Source organism: Nicotiana tabacum, chromosome 1, assembly GCF_000715075.1.
Source record: "Nicotiana tabacum cultivar K326 chromosome 1, ASM71507v2, whole genome shotgun sequence".
Classification (NCBI taxonomy): Eukaryota; Viridiplantae; Streptophyta; class Magnoliopsida; order Solanales; family Solanaceae; genus Nicotiana; species Nicotiana tabacum.
Genome location: NC_134080.1, coordinates 34,957,272 through 34,971,529, shown reverse-complemented (window position 1 = coordinate 34,971,529; position 14,258 = coordinate 34,957,272). Strand labels below are relative to the sequence as shown.

The 14,258-nt window shown below is 37.5% G+C and overlaps 1 protein-coding gene across 1 annotated transcript; it reads right to left on the bottom strand.

The window, feature by feature from the left end:
- Nucleotides 1–12,730: 12,730 nt before the first annotated feature.
- Nucleotides 12,731–13,893, bottom strand: LOC107769076 (uncharacterized). The gene is made up of 3 exons (XM_016588256.1): nt 13,791–13,893; nt 13,345–13,676; nt 12,731–13,258 (listed from the first exon to the last, which is right to left on the bottom strand). Exons 1-3 carry the CDS (start codon nt 13,891–13,893, stop codon nt 12,731–12,733), a joined length of 963 nt encoding a protein of 320 aa, XP_016443742.1.
- Between the last annotated feature and the right edge of the window lie 365 nt (nt 13,894–14,258).

Below are 14,258 nucleotides of genomic sequence, written 5' to 3'. Positions count from 1 at the left end.
ACCTACTACCAAGCTATCATATCTATCCGAGTTTCCTTCTGATATACTGTCAGCTTGACACTTCTTCTTGCTACAACACCACAATTCCTCAACCCAAACTCACCACACGAGACCCAAGCACAAAACCACACCGTCTAAGACTCATAAGCCGCTTAATACTCTCTTAAATATTCCCAAAAGAACCACATTCAAAATACTTTACTCTAAATAGACTTCCTGCGAATCTAAATCCGTTACTTTTACCTACCTGATACCGATACACATAATCTCATAATTGATATAGAAATGACACAAATTTTGACATATGTGAGCACGCGAATTTTGCCCTATGTGAATTACTCTCATAAAATACAAGAAAAATAATTTTTCCATTTTTTTTAATTTTATAGGATTTTATGGAAATTCGTGCTAATTATTTGCATTTTTGTGCATGTTCATTTTTATTAAAAAATCATGAAAACCCAAAAATACCATGCATCACATTTAGGTTTGATTTTACATTTTTTGGAATTAATTAGCAATTATTTCTTTTATTAAAAAACAAAAATCACAAAATAGCTCATTTTGCACCTTTTAATTTTAGTTTATTGATTTTTCCCTTTAATTTAGGACTAAGTAATTTTATAATTATTGTGACTAGGCAATTAGTTTAATTTTACAAATTAGATTAATTTAGGAGTTAATTTTAGGATTTTATTAATTAAAGAAAAAGAAAAAGAGAAAACAAAGAAAAAGAAAATGAATTTGGGAAGGAGATTCGTTCAAATTGGGCTGGGAATTAACCTAATTTCCCTCCCAGCCTAAGCCCCATGCCTGCCCGTCCAGTTCCAGCCCAAATTACTCCACTCACCCTCCCATCTGGCCCAAACCCGACCCGTTTTCAAATAACTAATAACACAAAAGAGATGAACCCTAGACCTAAATCCCCAAAACCCAAAAGCGGCGCATAGTACTGTTCAATTGTCTCTCTTGCCCAAACCAAGCCCCAATTCAGTCAACATTCAGGCGAGTAAATCCAAACTTGCATCACGCGTCTCTCCCTTCTCTCCTCCTACCATAGGTGTAACGGTTTCTGACACCGAAGATTCCCCTCCCCCTCACTCGCCCGAATTCGAGATATAGCACGGGGTTGGAAGTTTCTGGATAACAATCATTGGATGAGTGTGAGGCATTGGATTGATGTCACTTAATCCGAGCCCCACATTCATCAGGTGCTCGTTTTCAAAAGGGACCTGATCCGATTTTGAGAGAGGGAATTTTTGGGGTAAAAAAATCGAAGAGGGAAAAGTGTTTGGAGGATTTTATAGCTTCTGATTTCTCTTCTCTGAACATTTTCTTTTAAGAGTTGCTTTCAAAGTTTCAAAGAAGGATATACATTTTCTTTTTAATTTTTGAATCCGATTTTGAGTTCCAAAGAGATGAAAAATGAATTGAGGTCATTCGATTGGTGGTGAGGTTTGAGTTCGTCGACTTCGATTTTCTATTGTTGTCCTGCTGATTTGCTGTTGAACCTGGCTAGGATTTTGGGACCAAAGGGTGTATTTGCTGATTCTGTACTTATTATAAAAGAAGTTTGCAACTTCAGCCATTGGATTTCACTTGTATTCAACGTTCGAGCAAAGTTAATCAAAAGGTTTACTGATTAAGGTTCATTTCTAATCTCCTGTAGCCTATCTTTGGCGTTTGATTAAGAAATATATTGAGAGTTTGAATTCAGATGGTTTAAAATTGTTTAAATCTTAGTGATTATTGGTCGTAATGTGTTTGTTTACCATTTGCACGAGTATTTCTGGTTTGGTTTGGTTGTGTATATGTCAACTGAGTTCTGAAATTATTCTTTGATGTTCATTGATTGTTGTCGATTTAATCAGTTCGACTCAGCATTTAGAACTGTTATGATTCTTTGTTAAGCTTTAGTCGAGTCATATTTTAAATTAGTTCAGTTCTTTAAAAGGTTCCTTTCGGTTAAGTTAGAGTTTCAAAAAAACAAAATGAGTGAGTATTTGCCATTGAAGTTTGAAGTTTGAGTGAGTGCTGAAATCATCTTTGAAATGCTGAGAATTTGAAAGCATCATATGGTTTGAATCCGAAATGTTGGAAATCCTTCTCTGGCTTATTCTTTTTAATTTTGGGTTCTGTTGAGATATGCTACTGATTTTGCTAAAGATTAGCTTGAATTCGTGGTAGTTTCGCATTAAGTATGATCGTTTTTAATGGTTCGGGTCTGTTTGTTGCCATTGTTTGGACTTAAAATTGAAGTTCGAGGTTCAGTTGTGTAAGTTTTGCTCATCCTTGAAGTTCTGGAAATTGAAAAATAGCTTCTCATTCTACTTTAGTCCTAATTCATTGAGTGTTATTAATTGAGGAAATTGAGTTGAGTATTCGAGTTGGTAGCATCTTCGTATTGAAATCTGAGTCCGACCATGACTGCTTGTTGAGAATATGATCTTACTTTGCATCAAAGTTCTAGGACTATCATTGAGTGCATTTTAGTCGATAGTAGCTGTTAGCGACTCGAATTTAAGCAGTTGTTCTGAAATTTGATGAACTAAGTTAGCTTCGTGAATTGAGAATTCTTATCATTAATCCTTTAGCTTCCATTTGCTTAGAATTCCTTGCACATATTGAGTTCACTGTCCATTTCTAGGAGGAAAGTTCAACATGTTCACAAAGTCCTCTCAATCTGCCCTTTGAGTTTCTCTTCATTTTTTAGAAAACTTCAATCCGTCCTCTTCGTTGAGAACTTGATCGATCGCAGGGTTGAATTGTAACTGATTATCTTGTTTTCTATGCGTTCCCTGAGAATGAACTCCATTAATTATCTTACTGAACTTTCTGCCCATGTTTCAACACATGGCGTCTTTTCTGGAGGTGTCTTGAGATAGTATGGTCGATATAAAGTAGAAATGTCTGGGTTCAAATGCAAGTTGAATGCCTTGGTTTTATGAAGATTTCTTGAAATCAGTTCATTGTTTTCTTTGGTTGTTAATATGGGTATGTATCGATCATGCATTTTGTTGGTAATTTCGGCAATGTTTCTGTTTATTAAATGAAGATTTGACCACGAATTTCTATCTAAGCTCTCTCAATCACTTTGTTAGTGCCAAATTGCATCGTTGATTAATCCTGTTTGTTGATAGATGTGTTAGTTTCCTTGCCCCAATCTGGACTTTCCTTTGAACTCTGTTGGAATACTAAGTTATAATTACTAATTCACATAAGGGCAGTCAATGGTAAAGGGTTTTATTGGTTGATAACTTTATCCACTATCATATTGGAATTAGTCTCTTCATAAAGTGTCTTCTGTGCATAATATTTTGAAACTACGAACAAGATTCAGTCATTTCTGAGAAATTAAAAGGGGGATATCCTATGTTCATCCATGGAAGACTAAGGATTTGGGCATTGATATTATAACACATGCCTTTTATAACAGTTTGCTTGGTTTGATTTGTTGGTTTAAATAAATGTTCTTTTAAGATTCTGAAAGTAACAGTTTTGCTCTTTTGTGGTGGGTTATTGAAGTTCGCTTCAAGAAATGGTTCTTTTGTTTCTGGAATTGTAAAAACTGTAAATTGTCATTCTGATATATCTTCTTGGACATCACCAAAATATAAATGAACCCTCATGATCTCGGACTTTCTCGCTTACACATAATTAAAACACCACAACTACGGGTACGATTCCCGTGACGTAGTTGTGACACCTAATTTCAAATTTGTTTTGATATGAATATCCATAGTTCATTTAGTTGAATAGTTTTGAGGCGTGTCATTCATACATTTGAATCATATAACCCTTGACCCTCATATTTTAACTTAGATACTAAAAATGAATCTCGTAGTTTTCTTTAGGCACGTAATTAAACTATTACGACTACGGGTACGGTTCCAATGACATGCTTGTGATACTTAGTTTTTTAAATAAGATATAAGTAGGAGCATTTTTAATTTGCCTTTCATAAAAAAATAAATGCAATCCTTTTCTTTTAAAATAATTCGAGATGCGCCATACACAAATAAAATCCATATCATATGGCCCTCACTTAAATACAAAATTAATTTAATGTCTTGAAACTTCGTAGTTTGCTTTAGGCACGTTAATTAATAATTGTCATAGCTACGGGTACGGTTCCCGTAACGTGGTCGTGACACTTAATTTCTAAAATCCGGGGTACATTTATGTGACCCGGTCATAATTTAGTTTTATTAATAAAAAAATAAACATGTTGTGAATCGTGCGTACGACTCCCGTGACATGATTCATGACGTGTAATTAAATAATATTAGTATAGTAATTGGGTTATTAAAAACGGTTTAAAGGGAATAAAAATGCACATAGGTTTCAAGATGTTTTAAAATCAAAATAATCAGGCCAATAATAATAGTTGAGCGGCCGTGCTAGAACCACGGAACTCGGGAATGCCTAACACCTTCTCTCGGGTTAACAGAATTCCTTACCCGGATTTCTGTGTTCGTGGACTGTAAAACAGAATCAATCTTCCCTCAATTCGGAATTAAAAACCGGTGACTTGGGACACCTTGAACTATCCCAAGTGGTGACTCTGAATTTTAAATAAATAATCCCGTTTCGATTGTCACTTAAATTGAAAAAAACTCCCTTATACTCCCTCTGGGGGTGTGAAAAAGGAGGTGTGACAGCTCTGGCGACTCTGCCGGGGAACGAACCCAGGATCTCTAGTTCAGGTTTCAAGAATTCGAGCTTAGAATAATTGTTATATTTGGATTTTATTTATTATCTGGTTTTAATTACATGTTTGGACCTAATATGCTAAATATTGCTTTTACCGCTTTTGATATTATCTAAACTGTATATAAACTGCTACGAAACCTTTCTCTTCTCAGCTTCGAGGATGTGCACACTGGCGTGACTCCTCTTCTATTAGTGTCATACCTTAAATTAGGAAGAGGCTCGGACAAGTTATAAAGCCGGATGACCTTTTGGTTCCCGGTACGTTTTCCCCCTCGGCTCGAGTTATCCGCTCGGGTACACAAGTCTAGAACAACATACCCAGGTTTTGAACCTAGAATAACTCAGCCTCATGCCAGATCCCTAGTAGGAACGCTTGTTTGCATCATATGCATTTGACTTTGGGGACTCAACACAGGGGTTGGGTCAGTCTAGGACAGGCGTACCTAAAAAATAAAAGACCAACTTGATGCATTTTTATGTGCTACCTGTGTATTTAATTTGTTTCGGACTGCATATTGACCGGCTTCTAGATTAAGTGATAAAAACCAAAAATTTTGTTAGAGAAAAAGAAAAAAGACCAAGTATAGAAAATGAGAAAAAATTTCATCCGTTGCCCAAAATCCGATATCCAAAATATCCCGAAACTCTAACGAAAATTTTGAAAAAAAAAGAAAAGAGTAGAAAAATCATTTCATAGTGTTTATATTTTTCAGTCATGTCAAACTGACCGAACTACGTGGGTTTGATTCTCACCGGATTTGGGATACGTAGGTAACCCTCATCGGGTCTAGCCCCGATTTTTGAAAATTTTGAAAAAATATATGAGGCGTCATCATTCTGTCGTAAATAAATAGGTCATGTCGTTCTTGTCTAAATAGCTGAATGTCCAGACGGGGCGCCAGAAGGCTATTTTTGCAAGAATAGCCGCTGACTGTGTTTTGCCAAATTTTGTCCACTTAGCGAGAATAGCCCTAAAAACTTCCATTTCAAAGTGTTGAGTGGCCGTATTCGCAAAAGTAGCCGTGATTTCTTAATTTTTGCAAAATAATAACCCCTTTTGTCAGTCTTTCAAATGAAATTCACTTTGTGTGTAAGCCAATCACCCTAACCTAAATGTGCAGAATGAGCACTAGTCAAAACTTACCAATGAAGGTCATGACCAAGATTCCTTTGAAATTGTACGTGTGGTGGGAAGATCTGGGAAAATCATGACGAGATGTGGTCAACCAATACTTGGGGGGTCTCACCAGGTTATTGAAGATCAGGCCTAGAGGAAACATAATAAAAGCATTGGTTACATTTTGGGATCCAGCGCACAACATGTTTCATTTCTCGGACTTTGAACTTACACCCACTTTAGAAGAGATAGCCGGTTATGTTGGGAGTACCGAAGCTTTGAGACATAAATATCTGGTTGCCCCGAGAGCCGTCACCTCTCACAAGTTTCTTGATTTGCTAAAAATAAGTAGGGGGTCGAATATGCAGATTTGGCAGTTGGGTTTTCTACTCGACAATTCATATATCAGCGGTACAGACACATAGGGGGATTCGAAAACCCAGAGAGCAAAATTTGTAGCAAAGGGAATCAACTAAAATGGGAAGAGCATAGATGCTTCGCCTTCATGGTAGTATTTTTGGGTCTTTTAGTGTTTCCCAGGAAGGATTGAAATATCGATGTACGTGTAGCCGGGGTCGTCAACACTTTGCTTACCCAGGCCAAAAGCACCCTCGCACACATGATAGTGTCTGAAATATTTCGAGCTCTCACAGCCTGCAAAACCAGAGCAGACTTTTTCGAAGGGTGTAACTTATTGCTACAAATGTGGATGACCGAGCATCTATGTCATCGTCCCCAGTACATGAACCATAGGTCAACGGAAGAAAGTTGCATAGAGAAGTTTTATACAAGGGTCGACGGGTTCAACATTCCAGAAGGGATCGCAGAATGGATATCTTGCCTTCGCTCCGTCACTGCCAATCAAATAGAATGGAAGTTGGGTTGGCTTCCTGCTGATGAAATCATATACATGCCTACTACCGGTCCCCACTTCCTCTTGATGGGTCTTAGAAGCATACAACCTTATGCCCTGTACCGGGTTTTGAGACAGCTGAGGAGGTATCAAATAGTTCCAAAGGATGAAGATCTTAGTACTCAGGTAGTCGAGATCGGTTCCAATGGTCAGTTTCACGAAGTGGCAGTTCGCCAGACCTGGAGTGAGTGTCAGTACTTGATAGCAAGCACCTAAGTGCATGATCTATCCAAGGGTGAAGTCTCGCCCGGTTACCTCGCATGGTACAAAAGAAGTGTTTAGGGCCACCATAAGCAAGCTAGAAAAGGAAGTTAGAGATCTTCAATTTGAGAATGGTTTGCAAGACGCTGCAGATGAGGGTGAAAAAAAAGCTAGCCAAAGAAAATGACGCCCTACGAGTCCAAATTCAGGAAATGAAAATAGCAGCCAAAAACCCCGCTAGAAGTGCAAAAGATGAAAAGCTTATAAGTAACCTTAGACAGAAAGTGGGTAAATGTGGTTTTGATTTGAACAAGGCCGAAGGCGAACTGGCAAGAGCTCGAACAAAATTGGCTAAAAATGCAGAGGAATGATCGCGCTTGGTCAAACAGTTAAAAGAGAAATATGACTATGGAATCGTGGGGTTGAAGAAAAAGATCACCGCCCTTGAGAATGAAATGACTAAGCAGGCAAAGGATTTCAAAGTAGAAAGAGAACACTGTTATGCACTGATGTCGCAGTTAGAAAAAGACTTGCAGCAGCTTCAAGAACAAAATCATAGAGCTGAACAAGTTTTAGGGGCCAGGTCTCAGTAGGTTGGACGGTTGCTACAAGAAAAGGGTATCATCAGGGAGAGGGTTAGAGCAATTGCTGACTACATCGTCATGAAGTGCCATGGATGTGAAGAAATGACTAGAACCACCTTCTTTTCTACGTTAATGACCTTTGTTCGCCAAGTAATGAGTGACCTGGAGCGTCTTCAAGGGGATCTTACGCATAGGCCCGTGGCAAGGCCGACTGATGTCCCACGGGCCCCTGGAGAAGTTGAGGCATTGATGTATTCATGATTTTCATTCGAGTCTGTATTTTCATTTTCTTTGTTGGAGTCTGTTAGTCTGTTTTCAAGTCTGTATTTTCATCTTTCTGTTGGAGTTTGTTAGTCCCCCTTTTTTTCGAGTCTGTTAGTTTTATGATTAAATTCTGTAGGATGAGTCGTTGTAACCAAGACGTTTTTATGAAAAATTTGAAACCCCCAAAATGTTATTTTATTTTTATTTATTTTACACTTATTCCTAGATCTACGCTTGGTCTGATTCATGCGACGTCATGATGCGTAGGCAATCCCCATATGATTAGATCATACCCGTGAAATGAAAAGAAAAAAAAGACAAAAAGAGAGAAAACAAGAGAATCGTGAGAGGGAAATAATGTCAAAACAAGAGAGTGAAAATGAGTGAACAAAGACAAGAGTCAAGCAAAGAAAAGCGGGAATCAAAAGAGAGAAGTTGCAAAATGAAAAGGTGAAATGGCTTCCTGGCCACTTAAACTTGTAGGGCTTTTGAAAGCCAATACACAAATTCATTTAAACACTCAAACCCGTGAAACCTATAACTAATAAACACATTTGACCGTTGACCCATTCCATGTGGGGTCAGTTGGTCCTACTTAGCGCTATGATAGATGTCGTCGACAAACATTTTATGTCACACCCCAACCTTGGGAGGTGTGGCTGGCACCCGATGCTCGAAGGCCCGAGCGAACCAACCATGAGATATGATCTGAAATATAATAACCTACAGGCAGAAGATCCCAACACGACATATATATATATATATATATATATATATATATAAACTAGGCCAACAAGGCTGCAACAACAGTATAACAGCTATCCAGAAGGCCGTTAGGGCGATACGAAAAATATATATATATACAATGACCGCTAGTTTGCAAGCCTCTAAGAGTGTAAGACAATCTCAACAGGGCGGGACAAAGCCCCCGACATGCCAAAACCACACATATACATCGGTAATAGTACCTATGGACTCAAAGTCAGCAACTCCGAAGAAGTGGAGTGCGAAACCCAATGCTGATCCTGGGGGTCCTACTGAGGAGGCACGCCGCTCTGTCTATCCGAACCTATGGGCATGAACACAGCGCATAAAAATGCGTCAGTACGAAATATGTACTGAATATGTAGGGCGACAAGTGTAACATGAAAAATGTAATTAACAAGAGAAGAGATATAAAGACAATTTGAATTCTGAAACTAGCCTCGATAGGAAACTAAAATTCAACCTGGATATAAATGTATGCTCGTGAAATCGTCGTTCACTATCACTACTTATAATATATCACATTATATAATAATAAATCCCTCTGTGGGGCTATAATATCCATAACATACCCGGCCATAATAAAGGCTCAGTAGAATCATACCCGGCCACGTGAAGCTCGGTAATCCCAACTGATCAGTGGTTACACAATATGTGTCATACCCGACCGTCTATAGTGCGGCTCGGTAATGAAAGTAAATACATACATATACTAAATCATGAATTATATAGGTGCAATGCGAAACCAACCTTAAAAGACGTATTCTAAGAAGAGTCGAAGTGGCCTATCATCATTATTCCTCGACTATCATGGTTGTTGCTAAAATATTTAATTTTCAACTACGAGCCAACAAGTACTAAGAACATGAGAGTTATGTATTATGAATACCTTTGAAGTAAGTGTTCCTTATTCATGATTTATATGAATGTCGAAATGAGAACGAGTAAAAAGGCTCTAGTTCTTTTTAAACAAGGAACAAGGAAAACCGAGAATTCATAGATATTCTCTGAAGTAAGCACTCTATGAGAAAGGATCAGGTCTAAGCATCTTTATAAGTTGAAGGTGAAATAACTCGAATCCGACGAAACAATTCGATAAACATTTATTCGAATTCTAGTCATGCCGAAAAGTATAGCGAAAGCCCTACATACCTTGTCGATGGAGTTATATACTGTTTTCAAGACCTCGAAAGCCTTAGGAATGATTTCCTACATAATACGAACCATTCAAAATCAAATTCAATCTCATAGCTTATATAATTCTTCATTTAGACATTTACGTGAACAACTTGTGGCCATGAATTTGTAGACTCTTTTGTAGATTAATTTCCCCCCAACACACCACCAAATTTTACTTTACTACATCTCCTCATCGACATGATTCCACCCATGTCTTCCCAGATCCAAACAACACAATAAAACTATATAGAACTGCCCCAACAATTAAGCCATATTAAGAGAGGTTTCTTAACAAAATCAAGAACATTTCTATAGAGGTTTCAACTATTTCTTAGGAATTCTTATGGTAGAAGTTTACAAAGATCAAAGAGGAAGTTAAATCATACCTTATGTGACCAGAATTACTCAAAATTCGAAATTTCTTCAAGGCGGAGTCTTGCTATGAAAAGTGAAACACCGAAGAATTCACGATTCTGAAGCTACCATGGTGCTCTCCATCTTGAGGATGACTAAATTGTTGTTATGATTGGCTAGATGGATGGGAGGAGTTTGAGAGGAAATCCCTAGGTGTTAGGTTCTGTTTTGGAGATGAAAAAAATGCAGGGGTTCTGTTTTAAAAATTGACTTAAATAAAGAAATTTTAACAAACCCGACTAGGCACACTGTTCCCGTAATAGTGTGCACCCATGTACGAAAATGTTAATATCTCTCTACTCCGAAGTCTTATTAACGAACGGTTTGTTGAGTTGGAAACTAGACTCATAGATCTTTGATTAGGTAGGTAGAACACACCATAACTCCCAGTATATTGAGAGAAAAGCTCATCAATATTTAATCCAAATTCCAGTGAAATTTAAACTCGTAACTTGCGCGCGATCTTTGTCGAATTTTTAATCACAACTCAAATGACTTCCAATCTCAACGTATAACTATATCATCATGTAAATATCTCATAGAAATTATCTTCCTATCGAATTAGCCCATTTACAGCATGATAACGCCGAATACACAAGGTGTAACGGTTTAGGAGCGTGAGAGCCCCTTTCCCAATGCCCAATAGTCAAAAATGGGGCCTATTTAAGTGGGTTCTTATTCCTTCAATGTAAAACATAGTATCCCTCTATTATATGCATTTGAAGCTTTATTCCTTCATATTTCTTAAAATCTGAAGCTTTCTTTAATTTTTTTTTCTTTTTCCAGACTGTGATAATGAATCAAAGTCCTGTATTTTGTCATTGTGGAGTTGAAGCTCATATTTGCATCACTTGGAAGTCAACAAATCCAGAAAAAAGGTTTTATGGGTGCTCAAACTATGGTCGCGCCGATTCTTGTAATTTTTTTAGGTGGTTTGACCCACCTCTTCCAAGTCACTATAAATAGGTGATTTCAGGGCTGTTATCAAGAATTAGAGAGAGAAAGATCGACTACAACGTAGGAAGAGGGTGAAGATCATTGTAACTTTAGTTGTTGTAGTAGCACTAATAATTATAATTTTCTTCTTAGTGTAGTTAGCACTAATCAATGTCTTTATAACCCTATGTACAATGATAATGACATAATAAATGATGTATTTTTTGTGGAATGAAAGGAAATTTTAACATAAACAAGCGCATATATATAAACAACCAATTTTGATAAGCCTTCTTGATTGAAAAAATTAGCACTGAACTGCTGTCTAGTAGCAGAAATAGTTTAAACATTGTTCCAAAAGAAAAGTCATAGTTAAACAGACTTACGTTAACCTACAAATTAAGTTCTACAACTATCAGACTTAAGTTATCATAAAAATAAACATTCAGTTGTCTTCAAGGTTGAGATTGGTTGATGTTTTGCTGAGATTGGCTCAAGTTTGGACATGGAGACTAGCTTGGCTGAGATGAAGAATGGACTTGAGGTTGGCTAAGGCTTGCTTGAGTTTGTCTTCTCCTCAACTATTGTTGAAGTTGCCTTTGTGATATAGCATTTCTTCCTTGCGACTTTAGTCCAGGTGCACTGTATCCAAGATCGATATTGGTCTGCCCAGCATCCACTGCTTTTATAGGAGTAGAATGTACCCTATCACTTGCTCCACATTGCATGGGAAGCCAAATTAGTACCCAAACTACTAATATATAAATAAAAATTCAAATCCTTAATGATCTTACCCTTTCTATCACTGTTCCTGTATCACTAAACAATATACCAAATCCAGTAGTTCTTGGTCTTCCTCGAAATCCACTACCTCTTGGCCTTCCTCTAACACTAGCTATAATATCCTTAGAAGTTCTTGATCTCATACTTCCAGTATCCTGATGTAAGATAAAATACTATCTAGTAATTTAAAAATTATGGTCCTAATACAGATTAACTAAAGTAAAAAATGAATACTTACAGATGCACTTGCAACAACTGATGGTTGAGTATTTCTGGCCATGGCAGTTCCGGAATTACTTGTAGGACCTGATTGTTGAGTTGTTGTTTGAGCAACTTGTGATGGTTGAGTAGCACCAGCATTACTGGTTCCTGTTGTTCCAGATCCTTTTCCTTTCTGAAATTTCCAAAATATAAAATGAGATATAGAAACAACCAAAGTACAAGACACAATAAAAAATAAATTGAATACATTACCAAGATAGGACACCCCTTCTTGTTATGGCCTACTATCTTAAAAGAAGAGCATGTCATTGGTGTTCCTTTACTTGATCACTTACCAAACTTCTTTTTAGGTTCATCATGAGCTCTTTTTCTATTTTTCTTAGGTATACCAGGCATCTTGGTAATTACAGGAGGCTCAACAGTTGGATTTTGTGTTGATGGCCACATCTCCATGTTGGTTACTAGCTGTATGTAACAACTAAAAGCCTTCAGGTATGTTTCTTTCTTGTACCGGTGGGTTACATAGTCAGCATGCTATCTCTAAAAAAACATTGCACATATTGTATGGGAGCATGGTATTCCTTTGAGCTGCCATGATCTACATGTGCATGTATTGTTGGAGAAATCAATAATATGTTTTTAAACTCCATGTTGTATCTCATACCCAGTATCCCCATTCCATTTAAATTCATGCTTAACAGCATATTGAGATTGTTCCTCTATATACCCCATTGCCAAAGGAGATACATCAGAAATCCACCTTGTTGCAAATTCTCTCATGGTAGTCATCCTCTCCATCACCTCCACTCTAATCTTTTCTAACATGGTTATGATAGACTTGTGCCTAGCAGACAAGATCCAACTGCTAAATATCTCACACATGTTGTTCTCCACAGAATCACACTTACTCCAATCTTTGAAGAATGCTCTACACCAACATTGTTTTGGGTATCTCATCAAGTCCTCAATGGTCTTACTATCACCTAGTTCTGCCTGCTCGTCTATCTTAGCCTTCAAATATGCTTCAAATGAAGCCCTTACACAGGCCCAAAACTTCTTCCGTCTTGCCTCTCCTTTCCACTTTTGTTTCCAGTTGCTCCATATGTGTCTTGCACACATTCTGTGCTCAACATTTGGTAACAACTCAGAAACAAATGCAACAAGTCCCTTAAGCAACAAAAAACAATTAGAATATCAGAAACATATATAAAGTAGACAAATAATTAAAGGAATAACATGGGTGAAGTATATACCTTCTGCATATCAGAAATTATGGTGAGCCCCTCACCTTGGGATTTAGTGAGCTGCAGTTCATGCATCAGGCACCTAAAAAACCATGACCATGTGTGCTTTGTCTCCTTTTCCACCACTGCCCAGGCAACATGGTACATTTGGTTGTTACCATCTTTACCAATGCATGATAGTAGCTTACCCTTATACACACCCTTCAGAAATGCTCCATCAAAGCCAATAACATTTCTACATCCTTCCAACCAACCAACTTTGCAAGCATGTAGACAAATATAGATACCCACAAACACCTCCTTACCAGGTATTGTCTCCTTGGACGCCAGGATTTGTAGACCTTAACATGTCAGCATAATCATATATTCTAGCAAACTCTATTTGTAATCACCAAGATACTAACCCATGACCTGATGTTTAGCCCTAGCACATATGGATTTTCCCACATACATACCATACTTTATCCTAATCAAATCCTGCAACTTTCTAAGCTTTATGTTAGGTTGGTTGATAATCTTGTCCTTGAAATGTTTAGCTACCCATGCTGTATTAGCCATCTTGTTTCTGGTTGCTCTAAAACACTTATGAGCAAGATAGTAGCTGCTGACAATGAAATTTCCTATGTGTCCCTCCAAACTTCCCAAAATATGCCATCTACATCTTGTTGAGTTCACTCATTTTGCCCTAACCCTATGTTGCTCATTAGGCCTCAACTTAATTTGAACTCTTCTTTGTACAGCATAATCTTGCAAAGCAGATCTGAATTGTTTCACATTTTCAAACACCATTTCCAACTGGAAATAAATTTTCTTACAAGCAGGATCAAAGTATACCCTGCTGCTGTATCTTCTTAGTTGAGGGTTATGTACCCTATCTTCTTCAACTACTTCATCATTTGTATCCTCACTACCTGGATCCCAGC

What these genes read in the sequence shown, in the direction of transcription:
- LOC107769076 (XM_016588256.1), bottom strand. Translation starts at nt 13,893, where the DNA reads ATGGCTAATACAGCATGGGTAGCTAAACATTTCAAGGACAAGATTATC. An exon ending in TTTGATTAGGATAAAGTATG is followed by an intron (nt 13,677 to 13,790) that starts GTATGTATGTGG and finishes TGACATGTTAAG; the next exon opens with GTCTACAAATCCTGGCGTCC. An exon ending in TAATTTCTGATATGCAGAAG is followed by an intron (nt 13,259 to 13,344) that starts GTATATACTTCA and finishes TTGTTGCTTAAG; the next exon opens with GGACTTGTTGCATTTGTTTC.